The sequence below is a fragment of the Schistocerca gregaria genome, chromosome 10, assembly GCF_023897955.1.
Source record: "Schistocerca gregaria isolate iqSchGreg1 chromosome 10, iqSchGreg1.2, whole genome shotgun sequence".
NCBI lineage: Eukaryota > Metazoa > Arthropoda > Insecta > Orthoptera > Acrididae > Schistocerca > Schistocerca gregaria.
Window position 1 is genome coordinate 125,215,157 of NC_064929.1, and position 24,600 is coordinate 125,239,756.

A 24,600-nucleotide genomic window follows, 5' to 3' on the forward strand; every position below is an offset into this window, starting at 1 on the left:
ACAATGGTGACTGTCACATTGGCATGCCTCCAACAGCAAATCCCACCTTTGGCTGCATTAAACTGTCACCATAAACCCATTGAAGTGCTCCGAAGTTGTGTCAATAGCGTAGAAGGAGCTATATGCTCTGTTAATATCACACAGGCGTGGTCACAATGTTGTCCATCTCAGCACTGCGTACAACTATTTTATCCTGCCAATCTGGGCGGATGCATCATTGAGACATACCCGCATGACGCAAAATGTACCAGTGTGACAAAATCACTGCCCTGAAGATGAATCACTCACACCGACTTTTGCGCTAATATCACACCATTTGACACTGAAGGGGCTTTCTGGTACTTTGTTATGAACTGTAGATCGAAACTGAAGAAACTGTAGAAAAAATAGAAAATTAAAAAGATGGGACCTGGATAAGATGAAATAAACCAGAGGGTGAGTTTCACAGTGAGTATCAGGCCATGACTGACAAGAACAGGGGAAAGGAATACAAAAGAAAAAGAATGGGTAGCTTTGAGAGATGGAATAGTGAAGACAGCAGAGCATAAAAAAATTAAAAAAAGGGGGGGCTAGTAGGAATCCAGGAGATACTGAATCTGATTGATGACAGGAGAAAATATAAAAAACAAGCAAATGAAGCTGGTGAAAAGGAAAACAAATGTTTACAAAATGAGGTTGACAGGAAGTGCAATATGGCTAAGCAGGAATGGCTGTATGGCTGGAGGACAAATGTAAGAATCTGGAAGCACATTTCACTAGAAGATAGATAGATGCCATCTACAGGAAAACTGAAATGGTCTCCGGGAAAAAGAGAAGCAGCTGTATGAATAACAAGGGCTCATGTGAAAAGCCAATATCAAGCAAAGATAGGAAAGCTGAAGGGTGGAAGGAGCACATAGAGGGTATATACAAGGGCAATGTACTCGAGGGCACTATTATGGAAATGGAAGAGGACAAAGACGAAGATGAGATGGGAAATACGATAGGGTGAGAAGGATCTAAAGACCGAAGTCGAAACAAGACCAGGGAGCAGACGATATTCCATCAGAACTATTGACAGCCTTGGAAGAGCTAGCCATGACAAAACTATTCCATCTGGTGCACAAGATGTGTGAGGCAGGTGAAATACAGATTTCAAGAAGACTAATAATTCAAGTTACAAAAAAAAGCATGTGTTGACAGCAGTGTAGATTATCAGTTTAATAAGTCGTGGTTGCAAAATACTTCATCACAGAAGAATGAAAAGACTAATAGAAGCTGACCTCAGGAAAGATCAGTTTGGGTTCTGGAGAAATATAGGAACACATGAGGCAACACCGACCCTACAACATATCTTAGAAGAAAGGTTAATAAAAGACAAACCTAAGTTTATAACCTGTTGTGCTTTAAAGTGTTTGAAAATGTTGAATGGAATACTCTCTTTGAAATTCCGAAGGGAACGGGGGTAAAATACAGGAAGCTAAATGCTGTTTACTATTTGCACAGAATTCAGATGGCAGTAATAAGAGTCTAGAGGCATGAAAGGGAATCGGTGGTTGCGAGGGAGTGAGACGTGGTTGTAACCTGCACCCAACGTTATTCAATTTGTACATTAAAAGCTAGTAGTAAAGAAAACTTGAAGAAAAATATGGAGCAGGAATTAAAGATCAGAGATACAAATTAAAAACTTTGAAGTTTGTTGATGACATTGCACTTCTGACAGAGACAGTAAACTACTTGGAAGACCAGTGGAATGGAATGGTATGTGTCTTGAAAGAAGCATTTACGACTAGCACAATTACAAATACAAAACAAGGACAATGGACTGAAGTTGAATTACATCAAGTGAGGCCGAGTGAATCAGATTAGGAAACAGGCCACTTAAAGCAGTAGATGAGTTTTGCTATTTGGGCAGTAAAATAACAAATGATGGCCGAAGTAGAGAGTATATAAAATGCAGACTGGCAATGGCAAGAAAAATGTTTCTCGAGAAGAGAAATTTGTTAACATCGAATATAGACTTAAGAGTTAGGAAGTCTTTCCTGAAGATATTTGTCTGGAGTGTAGCCACGTGTCTTCCTCAGTTCTCATGCAGAGTACCTCTGCTCACAACTAACCAAAAAGGTCTATATTTAAGGTATTCCGAAAACTACATCTGATGACAAATCACTGAGAAATAGAAGATGCATGGCTAAAACCAGAAAGTACACAGTAAAATATTCTAGCACAGATATGGTATAAATTAAGGAATAATACCAATATACTGTGGAAAAATCAAAACAGTAGTAGGAAGGGAAAAGTTAGTTCATCGTATCCTCATATTACATTTCATCACTCCCAATGAGAAGACATCTTCCTCAGGACATGTCTTTAATCACATGTCATTGTCATAGTGCCATGTCTACTGTATCCACAGCCTAAATACAGCAAAACATAAGAGAGATCACTGCAAACACAATTCATTCAATTCAATGAGCTCTCAACCTAGTGGTTCATGTTCATAATGAAGCTGTGGCTGGGAAGTCACTGCAATACTTTTGGTGTCAGAAGCTGATTTGTGGAATGTTATCGACATCTTTACTTCTACTGCTTAAGACCAACAATGAGAACAAAACTGTGTGGAAACTTGCAAGAAAATAGGAAGCAATACAGCATTTTCTCTTCTCTACTTCGATTACCAGTCACCAATCTCACTGCCCTCAAGTTTAGAAAATTAATTATACAAAGAGGAAAAGAAATTTTTGAAACAAGGACATCAAAATTATGCCAATTCATTAGCTAGTAATACTGGTGGTAACAATGGAAACAAGCGAGCACAATACCTGTAGAAACAATGCATTATGAAAAAAGTAGTCAAATCTGAAACAATAATTAGCAGCACCAGCAAAATACTAAACCACAATAGGATAATTTAAAATGCTAAATACAGCTGGCAATTAAGTCTTACAAACTGAACTAAGTGTATAAAGAAAAGTTAAGCAGAAAGCAGTCCACAGCATTACAACAAACATATATGCTAGGAATATCCACTCCAATCGCTACTGCAGGCAATATGAAAGTCCACAGGTGTAATACAAGTTGTAAAAAAAAAGTAATTAAACTTAGTGGGCTCATATTAAAGTCATCTCGTGTGAGATTCACTATGTCACTTCCATTTAATGAATGGAGAAAATGGAACTGTAAATTGTGAGTGTAACCCAGCATTCTTCTAATTACTGTCTACTTTACTTCGTGTACAAGACAACAGATGAGTAGTCAACAGATACAAAAACCACAATGTAATGCATACGGGAACATATTACCACCACAGTGGGCAGGGAATATGTCTCTGTGTACTATCCATATCAACTCAATCCCTTCTTCTATTGCCATTGTGATAACTGCAAATTTTAGTTTTTATCTTTGACATATATTGAGCAGCAAACTAATACTGGCAGCGTGCTGTTATTTATTGCTAATGTAGTGCATATGGGACAAACAGCCAGTGGTAACAATGTTTCCTGTCAGATTAGCAACGTTAAGTGCTGTCTGGCTTGGCTAGCACTTTGATGTGTCATTGTCCGGGTCTGCCAACTGCTGTTGGCAAGCTGGGTGCACTCAACCATTGCCAGGCCAACTGAGGAGCTACTTCATTGGGAAGTTGCGCCTCCTGTCTCACACACTGACAACAACCGCAAGAGCAGTGTGCTGACCATACGCCCTTCCATATCTGCATTCGGTGACACCTAAGGGCCGAGGATGACGTGGCGGCCAGGATGTACCACTGGGCTTTCAATGAATGTTCGGATGGAGTTTATCTTTATGGGTAGCCTACATTTCTCATAAAACAAAACATATCTGGAAAAGATTATTAGTTAGATTACAAATGCTTCGAGAGCATTCTCCACGGTACAGTTACTGTTGTTTAACATCTTTTCCAGTACTAAATAAAAAATCCGCAAAATGTTTATTCAAAGACAATTGGAACACACAGGTTAATTGTATCACCAATTTACAATGTTACAGGTAATCTTTTAAACCTTCAAGGAACAGGAGGTTTTTCTATTTACAAATTAAATTTACATTTAACTTGGATTTGAAACAAGATGCTCATTATGAACGAAATTTTAATATATTATACAAGATCAAATAATATGTTGTGTTTGCTGACTCTGAACAGCACGATACTATAAACCAAAGAATAAAAGACTGGGAAAGGAAATCAAATGCATACATGACTACACAGAGAAGATTCAAGTATCGAACAATGAGTTCCGAAAGTAATTCAGTGAAATTGATAAATCAGGTGGTTTACTTCTTTTAAAAGAAACTGTACACAGTGAGCAAAATATGCTACGAAATGAATTTTGGAATGTCAATGGTGCCAAAACAGTGGAGGGGGAAGATGGTTAGAGGAAAATTAGAAACATTTTTGGAGGAAAGAGAAGCAATTGCCTGAATATCAGAAATTCAGATGGCACGTGAGAAGTAAGGAAAGAAGGTGAAGCTGAAAGATGGAAGGAATATATTGAAGGGAAACTAACTAAAGGTACTATTATAGAAAGTGAAGAGGAAAATATGATCTGTGAGAAAAATTTGATGGAGCACTGAAAAGCTATCTCAAAACAAGGCCGAACAAGGCCGCTGGGGTAGCCAACATTACCTCAGAATTATTGACATCTTTAGGAGAACCAACATTGCAGGCATTACCTGAACACAGCAAGAAGGTTTAAGAAGAATTAATACTTTCTTAATCTGACAAAATGGAATTCACACAAATTCTCTTAAAAGACTATCTAATGCTGAGGTCACTGTCAGTAATATGTGGCGCTATGAGTAAAGCTGTTGACGATTTCAACAACAGTTACTTAGGTGTACAACATTAAAGGAAAATTTTCGATGTTGACTCTTCAGGCAAAAAAATGAAATTATCCAGGACTATGGAAACAAAATTTGGTTCCAGTGATGAGGACCACAGCAATTGCTGTGAAGCTAACCCCTTAACCAGGAAGATCAAAATGTACTAGTAATTCTTTCCTAATCAGAGTAAAAAAAAGTATTTTGAACTAAAGCAGACGAGTATAAAATCGCAATGTAATATCATCAATGCAGTTATAAAGAGTCAATGCCTATCCTGACAGTTGGAAAAGGAGTTGCGACCTCTCAAATTTTCAAGCATTATTCTGGCTGAAAACAGAGACTGCAACAACATACAATAACCTGCCTCTAACTCTACAGAATATTGATGGTGCAGTTATACGAGGGTTGGAACTTAAATAGTGGCAACTATTTATCCACAACCGATACAAAGAGTTACATGTTTGCACCTGTTACTGTCCTTCAGAGTAGTCATCAGCATTGTGTAGAACCCATTGCAAGCGATGTGGAAGCTGTAGTATACCGTTAGCGACGTCTGTTCAGATGATGTTGCGAATGGAGCAGTCTACTACCTGTCGAATCTCTGGAACAGTTTTGAAGCAAATGCCACGAAATGGTTCCTTTATCTTTAGAATCAAATCGAAGTCACAAGGCCGGGGAGTATGGTGGATGGTACAGTACTTCCCAGTCCCATCGACCTAACAGAGAAGCCACAGCTTGCACTGTATGTGCCTGCACATTGTCGTGCGAAATAATGGGTGGGTTGCGCAGAACGTGTCGTCACTTCCTTCGCAAAGCTGGTCGCAGGTGATGCTCCAAATACGAACAGTAATACTGTGCATTGACTGTCTGCCATGGAGGAACATAACGTATTAGGATAGCACCATCACAGTCGTACACGAGAATCTCCGTAACTTTCACCATACTGGGGCACTGGGGCTCTGACGCACTGTCGACTTTCGTGGTGACCCATAATGACGCCACTTGTTAGTTTGGCATTTCAGTTTTGGCTCGTACGATCTGACCCTCGTCTCATCCATTGTTACGATACAGCGTAAGAACTCCTCTCCTTCACGCTTATAGCGCTCCAAGTGTGTCTGAGCAGCATTGTAACGCATCCATATCTGCATTTCCACAAGGTCTTGTGGAACCCGTCATGGTGCAATTTTTTGCATGCCGAAGCATTCCATCAGGATGCAAAGCACAGTTGTATGCGTTAATCCAGTTTCGTGGGCAAGCTCAAGAATCGTATGGCGTCGATCACTGTCCACTAACGCAGCAACAGCATGCACTACTTCCTCAGAGACGCTTGGACAACCTACCCGAAGCAAGACTGCCACAGTTTGCCGACGTTCGTTGAAGGCTTTTACCCAACGTGCCACTGGTCTGTACAGCAATGCCGATTACCCACATGGCTCTTTAAGACCTTGATGATACTGCCGTACTGTATAACCTCTGGCACATTCAATCTTGATCCAAATCCATTGTTCCTGTTTCGAAAACATAGTGACACTATTACGTTAAGACCACTCGCTCACAAGTGATGGTTTTTTCCCTCAACTGTGCGAATGTCGGTGACGTGGGAAGGGCGGGTCCATTTACTCTGAGGTAAGGTAGGTATGTCAACAATATGTGCTATCAGCCACAATAATAGATTCCATTGCATAATGTCTCCACAACAATGTTGCCACTACATGTGTGTCACTAATTTGTGATTTAAATAAAATTACTGAAACAGGCCATAATCAACCTGCATATAAACAGGAATTATTACCAAATTCTAAGGTACTTTAGTACTACAGACCTTACAGTAAGTTATTAGCACGTGCATTCGGCTCTTTAGTTACAACCTTTAACAGAATTCTTGTTTTACAGAAAGGTTACCAATTCTTTGTGTGATGTTTTGGCCTGAACATCTTTTTGAGTTTCCATGTTGATTCACACTTTGGCTCAAGCCCAGGAATAGAACTTATTTTAAAAATGTTTTATGCCTCTTAGCTACAGATTTTGCAAAAAAACTATTGTTTATTTCACAAATTGCCAACAAAATTGCAAGAGAAAGGAAAAGTTATTGACTTGCTGACATTCAATTTTGGTATATTTCATAGATGCCTGAGGAATAATATAATTACTATTACGACTACTACTCAGATCTACAACAGGGCTACGTTAAAGTACAGTAGTCAGCGAAAGAAGATCCCAACAGTTGCAATTGGTGTGACACAGCTGCTTCATGCGTCTACCTGGTCCCATCACAGAACATTATTTTGTATACAACTTCATGGGAATGATCACTGTTCTCACAACTCTACAGGTAACTACTGTTTTCACTTGCAGCTATTTGCACTTTGTGGTTGAATGCTGGGAACAGCACCAATAGCTGACAGCACTCTTTTTTCCACCATATTATCTCTCGTGTGTCAATTCAAAGATTCTGGAAATTCAGTTCAAACATTTGTTGGAAATCTATTGGCTACTGTAGAACTTATGTCAAAGGTATTATGGACCTTTTAAGTATAAATAGTTCTTCAGGTCAAATTGGCAATCACATTTTTATTTCTTGAGCACAAGGACAGTGAGTACTACCCCCTAAAGCTTTAAGTTTAACTCTCTATTTCTATGCTGGAAGATAATACAAAAAATCATCAGTGCCAATGACAGAGGAACACCAGACACCACAGTCAGCCCAACAGACATCAGTGTACACAAAGGTACTACCACTAAGTACTGAGCAAGGGTTGACACACACACACACACACACACACACACACACACACACACACACACAGCGATAGATCGAATCTGGAGTAGTTTCCTTAGGAAGCGAATGAAGCCCAAGTGAGTATGGGCTGCCACATGAAGCCAAGGTGGTCCACTGGAAAAGTGACAGATAGCATGAAGTTAAGCTGCCAGAGCAATTGCCGAAAGCAAAATCCAGGAGAGAACAGATAAGAGGGACGAACCCCATACTGGCAGTCAAAGTCATGAAAAAAGGAGGCATAGGATGGGTGGCCAGGGATGGCATAGAAACAGCATGCATATCTGCTGAAGAGATCGTCTCTGTATTACAGCGGTAGTTCAGCAGCTTTTGCATAAACGCACTCAATTGGACTATTGTAATAAATGCTGGAGACCAAATGGATTCCACAATGGCGGGTTGTATTTAGAGGGCATAAGACAGATGGATGTGCAGGTGCATAAACAGAACACCCACAATTTAGTTTCGAAAAGACAAGGGCCACAATTTAGTTTCGAAAAGACAAGGGAACAGTACAGAGGGAGGACGGTGATCAGATCCACTCCCCAGGAAGTACCGCTTAAGACACGTGGGACTGCATAAAGCTTTTCTATTGAGCATGAGCCCCAAAAATTTCGTTGTTTCCACAAACTGAAGAGCAACAGGCCCAAGATATAAATACAGTGGAAGAAACCCATTGGGCTGCCAGAAATTCATACAGACGGATTTGTCAGGGAAAAGCAAAAGCCATTGTCGATGGTCTACGAGCAAAGATGATCGAGACTTCACTAAAGAAGTCACTCAAGGAAACAAGTTCGTGGTGAACTGCAATAGATTGCAAAATCATCGCCAAAAGGGAGCCAGGGATGCCCGGCATGGAACAGGGCATAATAGGATTAATGAATACAGCAAAAATGATAATTCACAGAACGGAGCCCTGAGGCACCCCTTTCTCCTGGATAAAGGTGTCCCTAAAAGGCAGAACCCATACGTGCCTTGAAAACCCTGTACTTTAAAAATTCCTGAAGGAAACGGGGCAGGTGGCCTTTGAAGCACCAAGTGTACGGAGGATACCAGTCCTCCAGCACATGTCGAAGGCTTTCTGCAAATTTAAAAACATGGCCACAGTCTTGATAATTTGCGCAGAAAACTGTTCATGACAGGGGTGGACAAAGTGACAAGATGGTCACCTGCAGGACAGTGAACCCAAAATTCACATTGTGCAGTGGTTAGCAAATTGCGAGACTCGAGCCACCATACTGGCCAGGCACGACTCATACGTTCCATCAACCTGCAAACACTGCCAGAGAGAGAAATGGGGAAGGTGTTTGTCCTTACCGGGCTTAGGTAGGGGCACGACAGTGATTTCACGCCAGTGTCTGGAAAACATGCCATCTGCCTGGATGCTACTGGTGTATGAAGGATAAGGTGCTTGCCCGCAAGGAACAGGAGCTTGCAACATTTGAATGTTAACACTGTCTGACACTGGGGTGGAAGAGAGATGAAGTGAGAGCATTATCTCTCATAGTAAATGCAGCCTTGTAATATTCATGATTCTGAGAGGAGAAGGGTATCACCCAAGCTGCCTCCACTTATTTCCGATGGGTGGAGCTCGAAATCTCCACAAAGCAGTGGCCTCAGATGTTGGAGATAGCAATGGGGCCCCACAATGACATCATCTGCTACAGTCAGGCCGGAAACTGGAGAATGGACCTTGGCACCAAAGAGTCATTCGAAATTTGCCCACACTATGGAAGAGGAAGTGGCAGTGTTAAAAGGACTGGTAAATTAAATTCAGCTAGTTTTTTTTACTGTCCCAAAGAATGTAATGACACTGCATCCGCAATTAACGAATGCAGTTCGCCATCATGCGATGTTATTTAAATGCATGGAGATCACATCACTGTGCGTGAATTGCATCGCAGCAGGTCTCAGTCCTCCACAAGAGACCAGGACACGGCACAGTAAAGGTGAAGTGCAAGGAATGGGGCTGTCTTTGGCAGTAAGGATAATTTTTTTAAGGTATTCTACCTGAACATCATAAGTGGGGAAATTTTTGTCGGAGGTTGCTAAGGAGGAGTATAGCCTCCAGTCGACCTTAGAAAGTTGCCAACTTCCTTTACACATGGTTGGGGTAAGAGTCACCCAACAGATAGCACATGAGAAATAGTCACTCGAGTACATGTCAGAGACAACGGACCACTCAAGATGACAGGCAAGCTGGGCAATGCAGAACGATAAGTCCAGATGGGAACAGGTGTGTGTGTGTGTGTGTGTGTGTGTGTGTGTGTGTGTGTGTGTGTGTGTGTGTGTGGTCTGAAAGGAACAAGGCAGATGAGGTCGAGTTGATTGAGAAGGTCAGCCATACGGCAACTTATCAACTTTTTGTAAGGTATTCTACCTGAACATCATAAGTGGGGAAATGTTTGTCGGAGGTTGCTAGGGAGGAGTATAGCCTCCAGTTGACCTTAGAAAGTTGCCAACTTCCTTTACACATGGTTGGGGTAAGAGTCACCAAACAGATAGCACACGGGAAATAGTCACTCAAGTACATGTCAGAGACAACAGACCACTCAAGATGCTGGGCAATGCAGAATGAGAAGTCCAGATGGGAACAGGGGTGTGTGTGTGTGTGTGTGTGTGTGTGTGTGTGTGTGTGTGTGTGTGTGTGTGTGTGTGTGTGGTCTGAAAGGAACAAGGCAGATGAGGTCGAGTTGATTGAGGTCAGCCACGACGGCAACTTCTCAACAGGTTCCTGATGAGCCCCAAAGGCAGATGGTGTGTACTTAAATCACTGAGTGGGAAAAAGAGGGTAAGGGAGTTGCCCAATAAGCTGGAGGAAGTCTACCCTGATGACACCAAGTGCCGAAGGGATGTAGACAATACAAAGAGAAAAGGTGAAGTGAGGAAGAAAAATGAGGTGTTCAGCGAGATGATCTGACTATGAACATCATCTCGGATGAGCAACAAGACACCCCCTATAAGATGGAATGCCATCCTCCATGTGGAAGGTAAAAATTGACCGGAAAGAAATGAGATGTCAACGCCGCCACGAGGATGCAATTTTGTTTCCTGGAGGTAGAAAACAAGCAGATACTTCAATTCCAAGAACTGCCGTAACTCCTAATTGTTGGATCTAATGCCAAAAATGTTTCACTGGAGGAGAGTGAAGACAGGGAAAAACAAAGGGCTGTCACCTTGGAGGCTGCCAAGTGCCAGCCTTCAAGACTCATCGCTACAGGGCAGGATTCTGTTCCATGAAGTCTAGAGAGGTCGGCATTCTCACTGGGTCAGCCTCCGACAAGGTAAGGTACTTTTTCCATCCGGATCTCCTGTACAGTCTGCTCACTGATGAGATACATAGGACAGAATCGCATTGAGGCTACATGGTCACCATTGCATTCGATATCACAGGGAGAAAGAAGCAGACAATCGCTCTCATGAGCATCCCTCTCACAAGTAACACATTTGGCCCAGTTTCGACAGGACATTTGAGTGTGGTTGTAACATTGCCACTGGTATGTCTCTGTGTACTATCCATATCCAATCAATCCTTTCTTCTATTACCACTGTGATAACTGCAAATTTTAGTTTTTATCTTTGACATATATTGAGCAGCAAACTAATACTGGCAGTGTGCTGTTATTTATTGCTAATGTAGAGCATATGGGACAAACAGCCAGTGGTAACACTGTTTCCCGTCAGGTTACCAATGTTAAGTGCTGACTGGCTTGGCTAGCACTTTGATGTTTATGTTTAGTAGACATAGACTGAATGGTGAATGGCTCTTTGTGGAAAAGTCCCCCACAATTGCCAGCATCTCCACAGTTCCAACTGTGGGCCTCTCCTCAGAGAGGGTCCACCCGCATTAGGTGATTGTTCACACCTCAGGACACACCTCCCAAACTCCTGACAAAGAGACCAATTGGCAATGTGGGATGGTAGTAGCTCAGGCAGTTCAGGCAACTGCCCCTCCTGGGCCCGACCTGTACTAGGGGGTAAATCCTAACCCTATCTGTCAACCTGGAGCTGGGAATTATGCATTACCCAGTCCCTATTATGCATCACACACATGGAGGAAGACGAAACAAAGAGGAACCTCAAATGCCAAAGCAGAGGAAGACTACGAAATGGAGAATGAAGAAAGAAAGGAGGGGTGACTGTTCTGACAACAGGCTACTAAAATGTCAAAACACATTCCCAAAAATATCCCAGACATGTTCCCCAAAGAAGGGGAGAAAGAATAGCAGGAGAGCAGGCATGCAGCATGGAAAGGAAAAGGTGCTGCAATGGCTGGACACCCATGGTAGCCAAGTATGAACTCATTAAAGAGTGTAAAGCTCCTGGAGGGGGAAGGGAGGAGGGTGGACCATACCTGATAAATCTCTCTCAATACTTGTGCTTAACACTTGTCATGTAGTGTAACATCCTTGGTTGTATCAGCTGAATTTTTTTTTGAGATCTTTGTTATTATCAACAGTTTTGTGTAAGGTCTTCCACACAGAATCTACCTCATTACCTGACATGCTTGTGTATATTAATGATCTGTGCAATCAGTTCCCCATAACAACAACAATAGTGCTGATGAAGAGAAACATCTAGTTGGCAAAAGTTTATGTCTAAGTTAGAAGCAATTTATCACCAGAAATTCCTACTTCTCCTGCCCCCCATGCTTCATATTTAGCAAAATTTCTAGCTAAACTTTGTCTTTTGGACATCTGTGTTACATGTCAAAACAGGATCTCTCTCTTAGACTTCCAAATTTGTAAGTAAATGCATTTCCTTCACATATAGTACATAGTTCAATATGACAGAAACAACTCAATTTATATCTTCTTAAAATTTCTAATGTAAAATGATTAGAAATCATTGCGTACCACTATTTCCAACAACCTAGAACATAATACATTATCACATCACCTCTATATAAGTGATGCAAATGTTGTCATCCACCTACAATGTCATTCCAAAATTACAAACAATTTCACAACATGGGAAAGATCTGTTATCACCAAAACTTACCTGTGGATATACCAAATAAAGGAAACAAATCATTATACAAAAGGAAAATTCATTTGACAAAACTAATAAATAAATAAATAATCTGGAGACACAATTGCTGAGTTTCAAGAGGTGAAATTAGTGCTGCAAAAACCACACAGTAAAGTACATACACACTGTATACGGTGTCCATAAGGTCCTGCTATCATTTCAAAACATCATAGCTTGGAAACTGGACAGAGAAAGTGGTTTGTTATAAAATGTTTTGCAGCCATCAAAGTTTACTCCTTTGTAGAGATGTGATGTGAAAGTGATCCATGATGACATGAACGGTTGGACAGTGTGGTTTCTCCGGATGGAAAGAGCGACTGCTTCAGTCACCCACAAGAGATTAATAGCACACGTGAGGAAACAGCACCAAATCACAAATCTATATTTCATTGGGTATTACAGTCCAGAGGCAGCAGGGACTGTGCTGAGAAACTCCAAAGTATTGAGCATCCAGCAAATGCACGTGTAGTGAACAGTGCCCAGTGTGTCAATAACTAAAAACTGGGGCTTGTGCGAATCTCGTTGATGAACTAGAGAAGTAAACAGCTCTATCACAGGGAATGCTCCACCCGTCGTCTGTGAAGATCTGGAGATGAAGAAGGTTGCGAACAGTGTATGTCCTGCCACCTCACCATTGCACAGGAACAGAACTGTGTGGAGAGATGTCAATAATATGAGCAACAGTACAGTGTACAATCCGGTGCTGTTCTCTGAGTGTTCGGCCACCATCGAAAAGTCACAGTTCTACCGAGACACTCCAGGAAAGAAACACTAGAAGCGCACTGGGAGCCCTCGTCCCAACAACTCATGGACGGGACTTATTATACAGAAAAAAATTGTGACTGTGTTCTGGGATCACGAAGGGATAGTATGGTGGATTGGCTCCCTCCCAATATGAACCTTGAGAGTGATAGATACTGCAGTTTACTGAACCAAATCTGTCAACGCATTCGACACCATCGGCATGGAAAATGGGGCCGTGGCATTCTGCTCTGACAAGATAACACGTGGCCACATGCCGATCGCCAGACCATCGCCACCGTACCCCGACTGGGGTTTACTGGGCTGCCACATGCTACACAGTTGCAGGATCTGGTTCCTCACAATTGTGCCCTATTCAACACAATGGAGGAGGTCATGTGTGGTAAGAAGTTCACCACCAATGATAAACTTTGTGCAGCTGTACATCAGTGGCACCGGAAAGATGCACCAGGTGAAAGGTTTGCTATTCAAATACGGAAGCTGCCAGAACGACGGCAAAAGTGCGTAGACATTGGTGGGGAATGCCTGTAATATAATATGGGTGGGTGTGGTCACTAAATGTTTCCTGTAACACACACACACACACACACACACACACACACACACACACACACACACACACACAAAGTGCCAATCATTTTCAGTGTCCCAAATAATACATGAGGGTATATAGGCGGCTGAGGAAAAAGAATTCCCCGATTTTTCCCGGTTAAAAATACACTTTTCCCTGGTGAAAATATAATTTTTCTGTTTTAAAGTGGCAGTAAACTTTTCTTCAAAACTGTAAACTTATCAATCCTTTCAAAGGTGAAGGTTTTATATACCAGTGTTGAACTTCCAGACATTTTTAGAAAATGAACATCCCCCCCACCCCTGAGAGGGGGAGAGGGGGGGGACCAACATGGTTTAGACGTATCTCCAATGTGCAGCAACATGTACACTGCATATTTTTGTATTATGAAAGCATATACTTGAATTCTACCAAACACAGCACATTAGTTTCTGAAGCATTGAAACTGATACTGTGATGCGCTTTTGTAAGCCAGTCATAGCTCACTTAACGTGATCTCGCCAACCAATGACCACGGATCTTCAGAGCATAGGACACATCGACAGCAATATCACTGTTCAGAAGCACGAACAAACAAATAGGTATAGTAAATTGTTTATATTAATATCCAGTGGGAAACTAATAACATATTTTAGCCTTCCGTAATTATGTGAATGTATTTCAATTCACTTGATAGCTCCTGGCCACAGAATTCTATTTTGTTTTCATTTGACGTGAGAGCTGTAAATGGAGAGGAAGCAGCAAAACAACTCAAAGTAAAAACTGGACACATAGAGGCTATTCCCACCCCACTGCTACTAAGACTGCTCTGCGCATGCACGAATCTGGCGCTTGAGCCCACCAGAAAAATGTTTCTGGGTAGCATCTGGCTGCTTGTTGCTACTGCTGATACAGCTATACATGACTCAACTGCGCATGAGCATGAATCCGCTGACAACTGTTCAAATGAACCTAATGTGAACCGTTGTGACGTCACAATCATCGGAAACAGTTTGCTGTTATGAAGAATTGCAGTCTTCGTCCTAAAGCCTTTGATGCACAGTATTGTTCTGCAGTGGCAGGATACAGTAATATTCTTTTGTCAGAGTATCAGTTCTTACTAGTCAAAATTACAAAAAATTAACTGAAAACCAGAACGATGAAAAATTCCTGGAATTCTAAAAAATTCCCAGGTTTTTCCCAGTTGTCTCGGGACTTATACACCCCCGTACATACATAGCTGGCTGCACCTACAATCCGTATAAAAACTTTGAACTTCTCTACTTGAGGTGGAGACAGGCCAGATGTATGTTCAGTTTTGGTGAAAATACAGCTGTATGAAACAATCTGATGATTTGTAATAACTCTATACACTTATGTCTAAGGTAAAGCAGTATTACAAGAACAGTTCACTTCTGTATGTGCAGTGTTTCTGAATGGTGTACAGGCTTATTCATAAACACCTCCATAGTTTCAGAAAATGACTGACAGAAAACACACACAAATCAGCAGATAGATCATCTCTTCAAGTTTCGATTTCTATTACACATCAAGGTGTAGTTGTAGACTACACCACTAGGAGCCAGGCGTGTCAGAACGCAGCATATTATGGGAGCAGTTTGAGTATTTTGTGTCCTCTAATTTCTGATGGTGAGTCAATTGTTACATTCCAGAGACTATGTCTTAGCAAATAAAAGGTAAAAGCTGCAACAGACAAAACAATCCACTGCCAGTTCAACACATTCCGTGAGAGTGACCGCTTATGTGGTGTGCGGAAAACAGACCAGCTAAGACCTTCAACAGAGAAATTGGGATGCGGACAGGAATCATTTGCCAGGAGCTCAAAGAAATGGCGATACGTGCAAGCAGGGAACTGTAGGTACCGCAATATTTGCATGCAGAACTGTTCCAGATTGAGATGTTACACGCACTGACTACTCGGGACAATGAGCTTCATTCTAACTTTGATTATGACTAGCAGCTGCTGCTGGAGGAAGGTGGTTTCTCACAGAAGTTAGTTTTCAGTCACAAAACCACATTTTGTGTGTGGAAAGGTGAACTGTTATAATGCGTTTGTTTGGAAATACAACATTCATATGAAATTCTATAACAAATTTGTGATTCATTTAAAGTTAGATATCGAAATAGACGACATAGGGATAAAGAAACAATTAAAATCGCTCAAAAGAGGAAAGGCCGCTGGACCTGATGGGATACCAGTTCGATTTTACACAGAGTACGCGAAGGAACTTGCCCCTCTTCTTGCAGCGGTCTACCGTAGGTCTCTAGAAGAGCGTAGTGTTCCAAAGGATTGGAAAAGAGCACAGGTGCCCCCCCCCCCTTTTTTTTTCAAGAAGGGATGTCTAACAGATGTGCAGAACTATAGAGCTATATCTTTAATGTCAATCAGTTGTAGAATACTGGAACACGTATTATGTTAGAGTATAATGACTTTTCTGGAGACTAGAAATCTACTCTGTAGGAATCAGCACGGGTTTCGAAAAAGACTGTCGTGTGAAACCCAGCTCACGCTATTCGTCCACGAGACTCAGAAGGCCATAGACACGGGTCCCCAGTTACATGCCGTGTTTCTTGACTTCCGCAAGGCGTTCGATACAGATCCCCAAAGTCGTTTAATGAACAAAGTAAGAGCATATGGACTATCAGACCAATTGTGTGATTGGATTGAAGAGTTCCTAGATAACAGAACACAGCATGTCATTCTCAATGGAGAGAAGTCTTCCGAAGTAAGAGTGATTTCACATGTGCCGCAGGGGAGTGTTGTAGGACCGTTGCTATTCACAATATACATAAATGACCTTGTGGATGACATTGGAAGTTCACTGAGGCTTTTTGCGGATGGTGCTGTGGTATATTGAGAGGTTGTAACAATGGAAAATTGTTCTGAAATGTAAGAGGATCTGCAGCGATTTGACGCACGGTGCAGGGAATGGCAATTGAATCTTAATGTAGAAAAGTGTAATGTGCTGCGAATACATAGAAAGAAAGATCCTTTATCATTTAGCTACAAAATAGCAGGTCAGCAACTGGAAGCAGTTAATTCCATAAATTATCTGGGGTACGCATTAGCAGTGATTTAAAATGGAAACATCATATAAAGTTCATCGTTGGTAAAGAAGATGCCAGACTGAGATTCATTGGAAGAATCCTAAGGAAATGCAATCCGAAAACAAAGGAAGTAGGTTACAGTACGCTTGTTCGCCCACTGCTTGAATACTGCTCAGCAGTGTGGGATCCGTACCAGATAGGGTTGATAGAAGAGAGAGAGAAGATCCAACGGAGAGCAGCGCGCTTCGTTACAGGATCATTTGGTAATTGCGAAAGCGTTATGGAGATGACAGATAAACTCCAGTGGGAGACTCTGCAGGAGAGACACTCAGTAGCTCGGTACAGGCTTTTGTTAAAATTTCGAGAACATATCTTCACCGAAGAGTCAAGCAGTATATTGCTCCCTCCTACGTATATCTCGCGAAGAGACCGTGAGGGTAAAATCAGAGAGATTAGAGCCCACACAGAAGCATACCGACAATCCTCCTTTCCACGAACAATAAGAGACTGGAATAGAAGGGAGAACCGATAGAGGTGTTCAAGGTACCCTCTGCCACACACCGTCTGGTGGCTTGCAGAGTATGGATGTAGACGTAGAAGTTAATGGCTTTTGTGCCATGTCATCCTCCAAAGTCTACAGGCCATTTTTCTTTGCAGAGAAACTGCGATCTCTTTTGTGCACCAGGAAATCCTATGCCAATACCACAGCAACACAGTGGAGACTCCATTTTGTAACACGGTGGTGCTCCACCACATGTTCTTTCACATGTTCACGATTATATCAATGACTGACTGTGCCTCAGCATTGGATTACACAAGCTTCCCATTGCAATTCTTTTCTTGTTCAGTGGTCCACATGGTTACATTACATAAATCCGTGTGATTTCTTGCTATGGGGTTATGTCAAAGTTTAGGTGCTCCTGACACCATTGCAACTTAATCTGAAATATTTGCAAGAAAGTATAATAAACGCGATCGTCGATATCGACCTCGACATGTATGGCAAGAGTTCAGCTACTGAAGTTTGTCACCTGTCAAATGATGTCCATACTGAACACCAGCCATGTGAGTTGAGGCCTTTGAAAGAATCTCTATCCACTGATGTACATATATTACTGTATGTTTTTTCGTTTTCGCACAGTCGGCTTCTGAAACCCTGGAAGTACTTATGAATCACTATGTACACACAATGTGGTGCACCCTTTAAATCACAATATACGATAATCCTCTTTCCACACCACCCCCCCTCCCTCCTCCAAAAAAAAAGTCACAAAACCAGATGTTCAAAGAAATTATCTAGGATGTTAAATATTATGTAGATCTCAGTGTGAAACATCACACCATGTAACTACAATAATACAGGGTGGTTATAATTAAACTTTCCCTACTTGAGGGGGCTCCAATAAAAATGAGCAATCTTATGACAATGAGACTTCGTGGAAAATATCTTTGAGGACATGTGGCACAGAAATAACAAATAAAGCCTCGAATGAAGCACATTTTAGTTTCTACGTGAGAGGGCGCTAAGGATACTATTTCACAATTGTTCGTAGCACTTTTCAAATGGTGGATCTGGAATGTTCAGCTGTGCGACACAGCTTTTGCACTGCTTGTCAATTGCACGTTGCGTCCAGCATTCTCAATAATTGTGGCACAACTGGCTGTCGGCTTCTCACGAGAGCATTCAAACTGCCGACCTTCAATCCTGCTGCAGAAAGAGCACCTCTTCATATACCAGCTGATCACAAAGTCAGTATAAATTTGAAAACTGAATAAATCACGGAATAATGTAGATAGAGAGGTACAAATTGACACACATGCTTGGAATGACATGGGGATTTATTAGAACTAAAAAAAAATACAAAAGTGCAAAAAATGTCCGACAGATGGCGCTTCATCTGATAATTAGCATAACAAAATAAGACAAAGCAAAGATGATGATCTTTACAGGCGCTTCAGTCTGGAACCGCGTGACCGCTATGGTCGCAGGTTCGAATCCTGCCTTGGGCATGGATGTTTGTGATGTCCTTAGGTTAGTTAGGTTTAAGTAGTTATAAATTCTAGGGGACTGATGACCACAGATTTTTAAGTCCCATAGTGCTCAGAGCCATTTGAACCTTTTTTTTTGCCCCCCCCCCCCCCCCCCCCAATAAACCCCCATGTCATTCTAAGCATGTGTGTCAATTTTTACCCCTCTATCTACACTATTCTGTGGTTTATTAAGTTTTCAAATTTATACTAACTTTTTGATCACCCGGTACTTTAATGAACCAATACTCATGCACTACTGCAGTAGTTGTGATAAAACAGCTTTACAAGTAAAGCCCTGTCCATCTCGTCCATACCCCTGTGCAACTGCAGTGCACCCCGATGCTCTCGTTTCCACTTTACATCGTCCTACCAATACTGGTACCTGGCGGCAAGTCGTGAGACTAATATTACTAGTGACGCAAATCCTGCAACGCACAGTCCGAACGTCATTTCTATAAAGTCGAGCACCCGTACAGTAAATAGTTTCCCCGTCTACATCAGCTCGAGTAGCAAGAGCTTAATTATAACCACCCTGCGTGACGATGTGGGACGTTAAACACTATTTAGATCACGGTGTAAAACAACACAGTTAGCCTCTCGCCAGCGCCACACAGTACGTAAGTGCAATAACATGTCATTACTTTTTTGGCGTCAGCAGGCTGCTTTGCGACGTCGATCTTTGGCAGAATGAACTCCCCCAGCAACTTTACCACCTTCTGGCTGGGTGGCCCTGTGTGTACGTGTGTGGCAGCGTGCCAGCCGAGTTTCTGTTGCTGCTGCTGTGGCGGTGGCTGCCGAGCGGTTGCAGCAAAGTGGGAGAGCGAACCGGCCTGCCGGCTCGCAGAGGAGCTGTCCTCCGTTTGGCCCAGAGGGCGGATTTCACCAGTCTCCACATTGCACATGAACATGTTGTTCTTGCCAATATTTACCTGTTTGGTCAAAATTGCAGTGTTAAGTCAGTGTGAACACAGTACCTAAACTAGAAATCTATGAACCACATAGGATATCACGTCTGTTACACTAACTTGGGTCCCACTAATATACAGGGTGAATCACAACTCTGCAGAAAACTTTTCAGAGCTGCTGTAGGATGGGCTAAAACAAGGAAAAAATGTGTGGTAAACATGGGCTGCAAAATGCATACCTCAAAATCAATGAGCATTTATTCATCTTTGCTACTGTTTAGTGGACCTATTCTACTGAACAAATGCCCAACAGCTCAAGGTATGCATTTTAGAGCCAACATTTACTAGACATTTTTCTCTTCATTTTGTCCATACTACAGCCTCTGAAAGTGTGTTGGCGGAGTTCTGGTTCACCCTGTGAACAGGTTGAATGTAAGTGTGGAACAGTCTTCTGAAACAAAAACAGGATGATAAAAACAGAAATTTGAAGTCAAGTAGTACAACATGGGAAAATCTGTGAGGCTATGTTACTAACTGGGCCACCATTTTGAAAGCTGCCATCTTGAGTGCAACATATTATTTTCAAATGGAAAGGGCATGATGTGACATAAAACAGATAGAGAATAACATTAAAAAAAAACAGTGATAATGATCTGTTGGTGTAGGTGCACTACAACAAGGTTTTTAGTGTGCACTACAATAAAGTCTTTAGTGCCTGTATTAAAATTTTATGAGAAGTATGAGGATAAACGTTGCAGAATAATAAAACTTTGAAAATAAAAAATACGTAAAATCACATTGTACACCCTTTTAGGGATATCCAATTTACTCAAGATTTATTGTTGCAACAGTGCTTATGAGTACATGAAATGCTTACATTTACAGAACAATTAGCACAAGCGGTTCCACGGTACCAGTTACTGACCCAAGCTGAAACACCCATGTTAGTATGTGCACAGGTGGCAATGCAGGTGCTAACCCTACCATCCACTTGATCGTACAGATTGTGAACAAATCCTGGGAGACATTTGTGTCACACCTGCTGGCCAGGTTCTGTAAGAGCTGGTTGACAAGTCCCACGAGTCACTTCTCAAACCAGCATACCCCTCAATTGGAGACAGACCCAGAGATTATGCTTTCTGCCAGGGAAGTTGCTGCACATCTTGCAGAGAATGTGGAGTTTCATGGGCATGTGTGGGAAAGCATTATCCTTCTGGAACAATACATCATACAAGAGAGGGGGGGAAAAAAAAACAGAGAGAGTCCAACAACATTCTGCATATATCAAGCACCAGCTAGCACCTATACAGCTCACGTTTACCTATGGTAAATGTGAGCTGTAGCTCATCACATACCACACAATGAAGGCCTAGGATGGTGGCAGTGTGTGTCTGATGAGTATATTCTATGAGACAGTGCTCACCAAGTCTACATTGTGTGCTCAAACGGCTATCACTTGCGTGCAACCAGAATCCGCTTTCATTGCTGAAGACTGTGATGCACCATTCCATCTTCCAAGTTTTCCTCTGATGGCAGCACACAAGCTGTGCACGTCGATGGTGTGGCTAGAGTGGAAGACTGGCTAGGGGCTTGCATGCCTGCAGTTCTACTGCTATTAACTGCTTTTGCAACAGTGTGTGTTGACATGTCTGGCCTAAAAGCTCCCTTACCTGTGCTGTGATAGCTGAACAATCTGCCACTGCTACCCTTACAATATGATGATCCTGTGCTGTGTGGACATCCAGATCATCATCCACAGGTAAGACAATGTTCACGTGACCACCGATACCAGCATCGTTGCACAACTGACGCAGCATGTCCAACGTGTGTGACAATTCTTTGAATGCCACTCAAAGCCAGCCACAATTTGACCCCTTTCAAACTTGCTCAGTTGGCTATAGGAATTATGAATGTGTGTCTGTAACATGGTTTCCTGCTTGCTTCACATTTTTGCACCACACTAAGCTTTATGGCTGAGTATTCCCCCATTAAAGGGTAGACACAGATGGCCCTCTGGTAGCTATGTCACTATGTTATCTGTTGGGTTGGGGGATGACATTTTGAAGCCATTATCAGTACATCTACTAGTCCCATGAACAAAGAGAAAGAGAGAGAGAGAGAGAGAGAGAGAGAGAGAGAGAGAAGCATCCCTGTTAGAACAGAGGATTTCAAATGAAGACATCCATACCAACAATGGAATGGTTAAATTTCTCAAAGTTTTAGGAACCTGGCTTTCGCAGATAAATAGAGAACTGGACAATTGAAAACAGCTAGAAACAAAGCAAAATCAGTCAGTTTAGTGGTATCTTTCAGTATGGGTCTGAAGTCCTGTACTCTGTGCATTTTGCAGCAAACTGAGATCACCTATACGTCAATTATGAGAATTTTGGTACACATGTTAGTTCAAGTCTATGAGGAATGAATGACGCAGATAACCGTAATCTTACAACGCTCCAGAATACCCACTAAACATATCATGTAGCCTTTGTGTGTTATCTTGTTAGAACACGTGACGTAAGTGCAGAATTAATAAACCTAAGCTCAAAAGAAAGGCACCAATTTTTTCCAATGTAAATTTCTGCTGTAAGTTATGTCACATGACCCCCTTGTCATTTGAAAACAACGGATTGTATACAAACTTTTCAATTCAATAAACTTTACCAACAGCTCTACACTTTAAGATATTTTATTTTATTTCGAAAAGCAACCAGTTTCGGCAATTAATTTTGCCACCTTCAACACCATGCACTTTTTTTCAAATCAGCGAGCTTATCATATAGCATAATCAGCGAGCTTATCGTATAGCACCGTAAAACTGGGTATCGTGAATCCCAATCGTCGTGCACCTGGTTCATACGATAGCTTGACAGCAACTCAAAGTTGCTGTCAAGTTTTCATATGAATCAGCTGAACAATGATTGGGGACCATTGATTTGAAGGAAGCGTATGGGGCCTGAAAATGGCAAAATTAATTGCCAAAACTGATTACTTTTGAAATAAAATAAAATATCTTAAAGTGTAGGGTTGTTGGTAAAGTTTATTCAATTGAAAAGTACGTACCACGATGTCCACTGGCCATAATGGACTAACAGAGATTGTATACAAGGTGGTAGCTGCCAAAATTGTGGCCTCAATCCCCCTCACAGTCGTCCCCCCCCTACCCATCTGATACTAATGGACTTTAAAATTCTCTATACTCACCTCCTTTTGGTCTAGAAGAGTGTTTCCACACTTTTGGACCATCCTGTACATTAATGGACTTCCTGAGGATAAGTTCCCCCCGATAGGCAACAAAGTGAAAAAAGAACAGGAAGGGCCATGTGGTGGGATTGGGGAATCTTAAGTAGGCTGACAATATTGCACAACTAGTACCCAGGTAATTCAGTGAAGTGTAAGAAAGGAGACTGTACCAAAGACTAAATTCAAGTATACAATTTGATACCTTGTAGTAATAGTATACATCTCTGTGAAGCCACGTCCACACTGATGTTTGTAACGCATTTCAGACAATGATTCTGGCAACTAAAGCTGACCCTTGTTTGCAACATGCTGCAAACCAATTTCAAAAGGTGGAAAATAGCTGTCTGAGCAATGATGGTCCAGATTAAAGGAAACATTTCCTGCCAGCATTACTGCATCTTACCACTGCACAGCACTAGTGTCTGTATATGTTTCGGTCATATGCACATATGCGTTTGCTTGTATTGTTCGCCGATACCGAAATGCAGTGGACGAAGCCACATGTTTGGAAATGCTGTCACTTTATATGAGGCACACAAATGCCTATGGAATGTCACAAGTTCCAGTAACTAGTATGTAAATTAAAACAGGACTCTCTGGAAAGAACAGCTACTGTATTTAATACCAGCAGTTGCTGCATCAGGATGCAGGTTTGGTCACAAATTATTCAGTAGCTCCACATATTTTGGTGTTATGTCGTATATGGCTCGCTACGATATGCGAAATAAAAATGCGAGGCTTTGACTTTAATTTCATTAGAGAGAGAGAGAGAGAGAGAGAGAGAGAGAGAGAGAGAGAGAGAGAGAGACTTCAGTTTACTGGAACTGCTTTCCTTAACTGTGTGCTTTTGAAATACATGGTTCTATAGTATTTATCAGAATTTTGAATCCAAGGATAGCATTCCAATAAAGCTACTGAAAGCTTCATATACAACAACTCTCAACAAACCACTTAAGTGCATGGGCAAATGGTACAGTTCTTAAGAGTTTTTTCATATTCCATGCTCTTGTGGAATGCAGAAAGAATTATTGCTTAAACACCTCTACGCATGCAGTAATTAGTCTAATCTCAATGGTGTGCTCCCAAGTTTTCTGCAGAGTCAGCAATTCCATTTATGTGCAATATTTTGACAAGTGACCCAGTATAGTACTAGATTTATCACTTAGTTGGTTCTAAGCTCGCTTCCATGGAACCGTTTGCGTCTCTCTTCTAACATATTGACAGTTCACGTCTTTGTGTTTTCTTCCACAGTCAGTCTATTTTTAAGTCATTCCTGGAACTTCTACGTTACATTACAGTACAAGAATGAGAACTACATCTCTCTCTCTGAATTTGTTTAATTTTTTTGAGGATTAACAGTGCAGTGCCCCATATCAATATACTTTCCTCGACACCAGACACAGAGCAGCAATTGGTAC

At 41.7% G+C, this 24,600-nt stretch overlaps 1 protein-coding gene across 30 annotated transcripts in view; it reads right to left on the bottom strand.

The window, feature by feature from the left end:
- Window positions 1-24,600, bottom strand: part of LOC126293757 (lysine-specific demethylase 4C-like) — a 332,566-nt gene that overhangs the window by 224,458 nt on the left and 83,508 nt on the right. For 17 of the 30 annotated variants that reach the window (XM_049987126.1, XM_049987119.1, XM_049987114.1 and 14 more), the window contains one exon: window positions 19,679-19,966. The exons of the other annotated variants lie outside the window; for them this stretch is intronic. In XM_049987126.1, coding sequence (XP_049843083.1) covers window positions 19,679-19,966 — 288 coding nt within the window. The remainder of the gene's footprint in view (window positions 1-19,678; window positions 19,967-24,600) is intronic. 30 annotated transcript variants of the gene reach the window in all.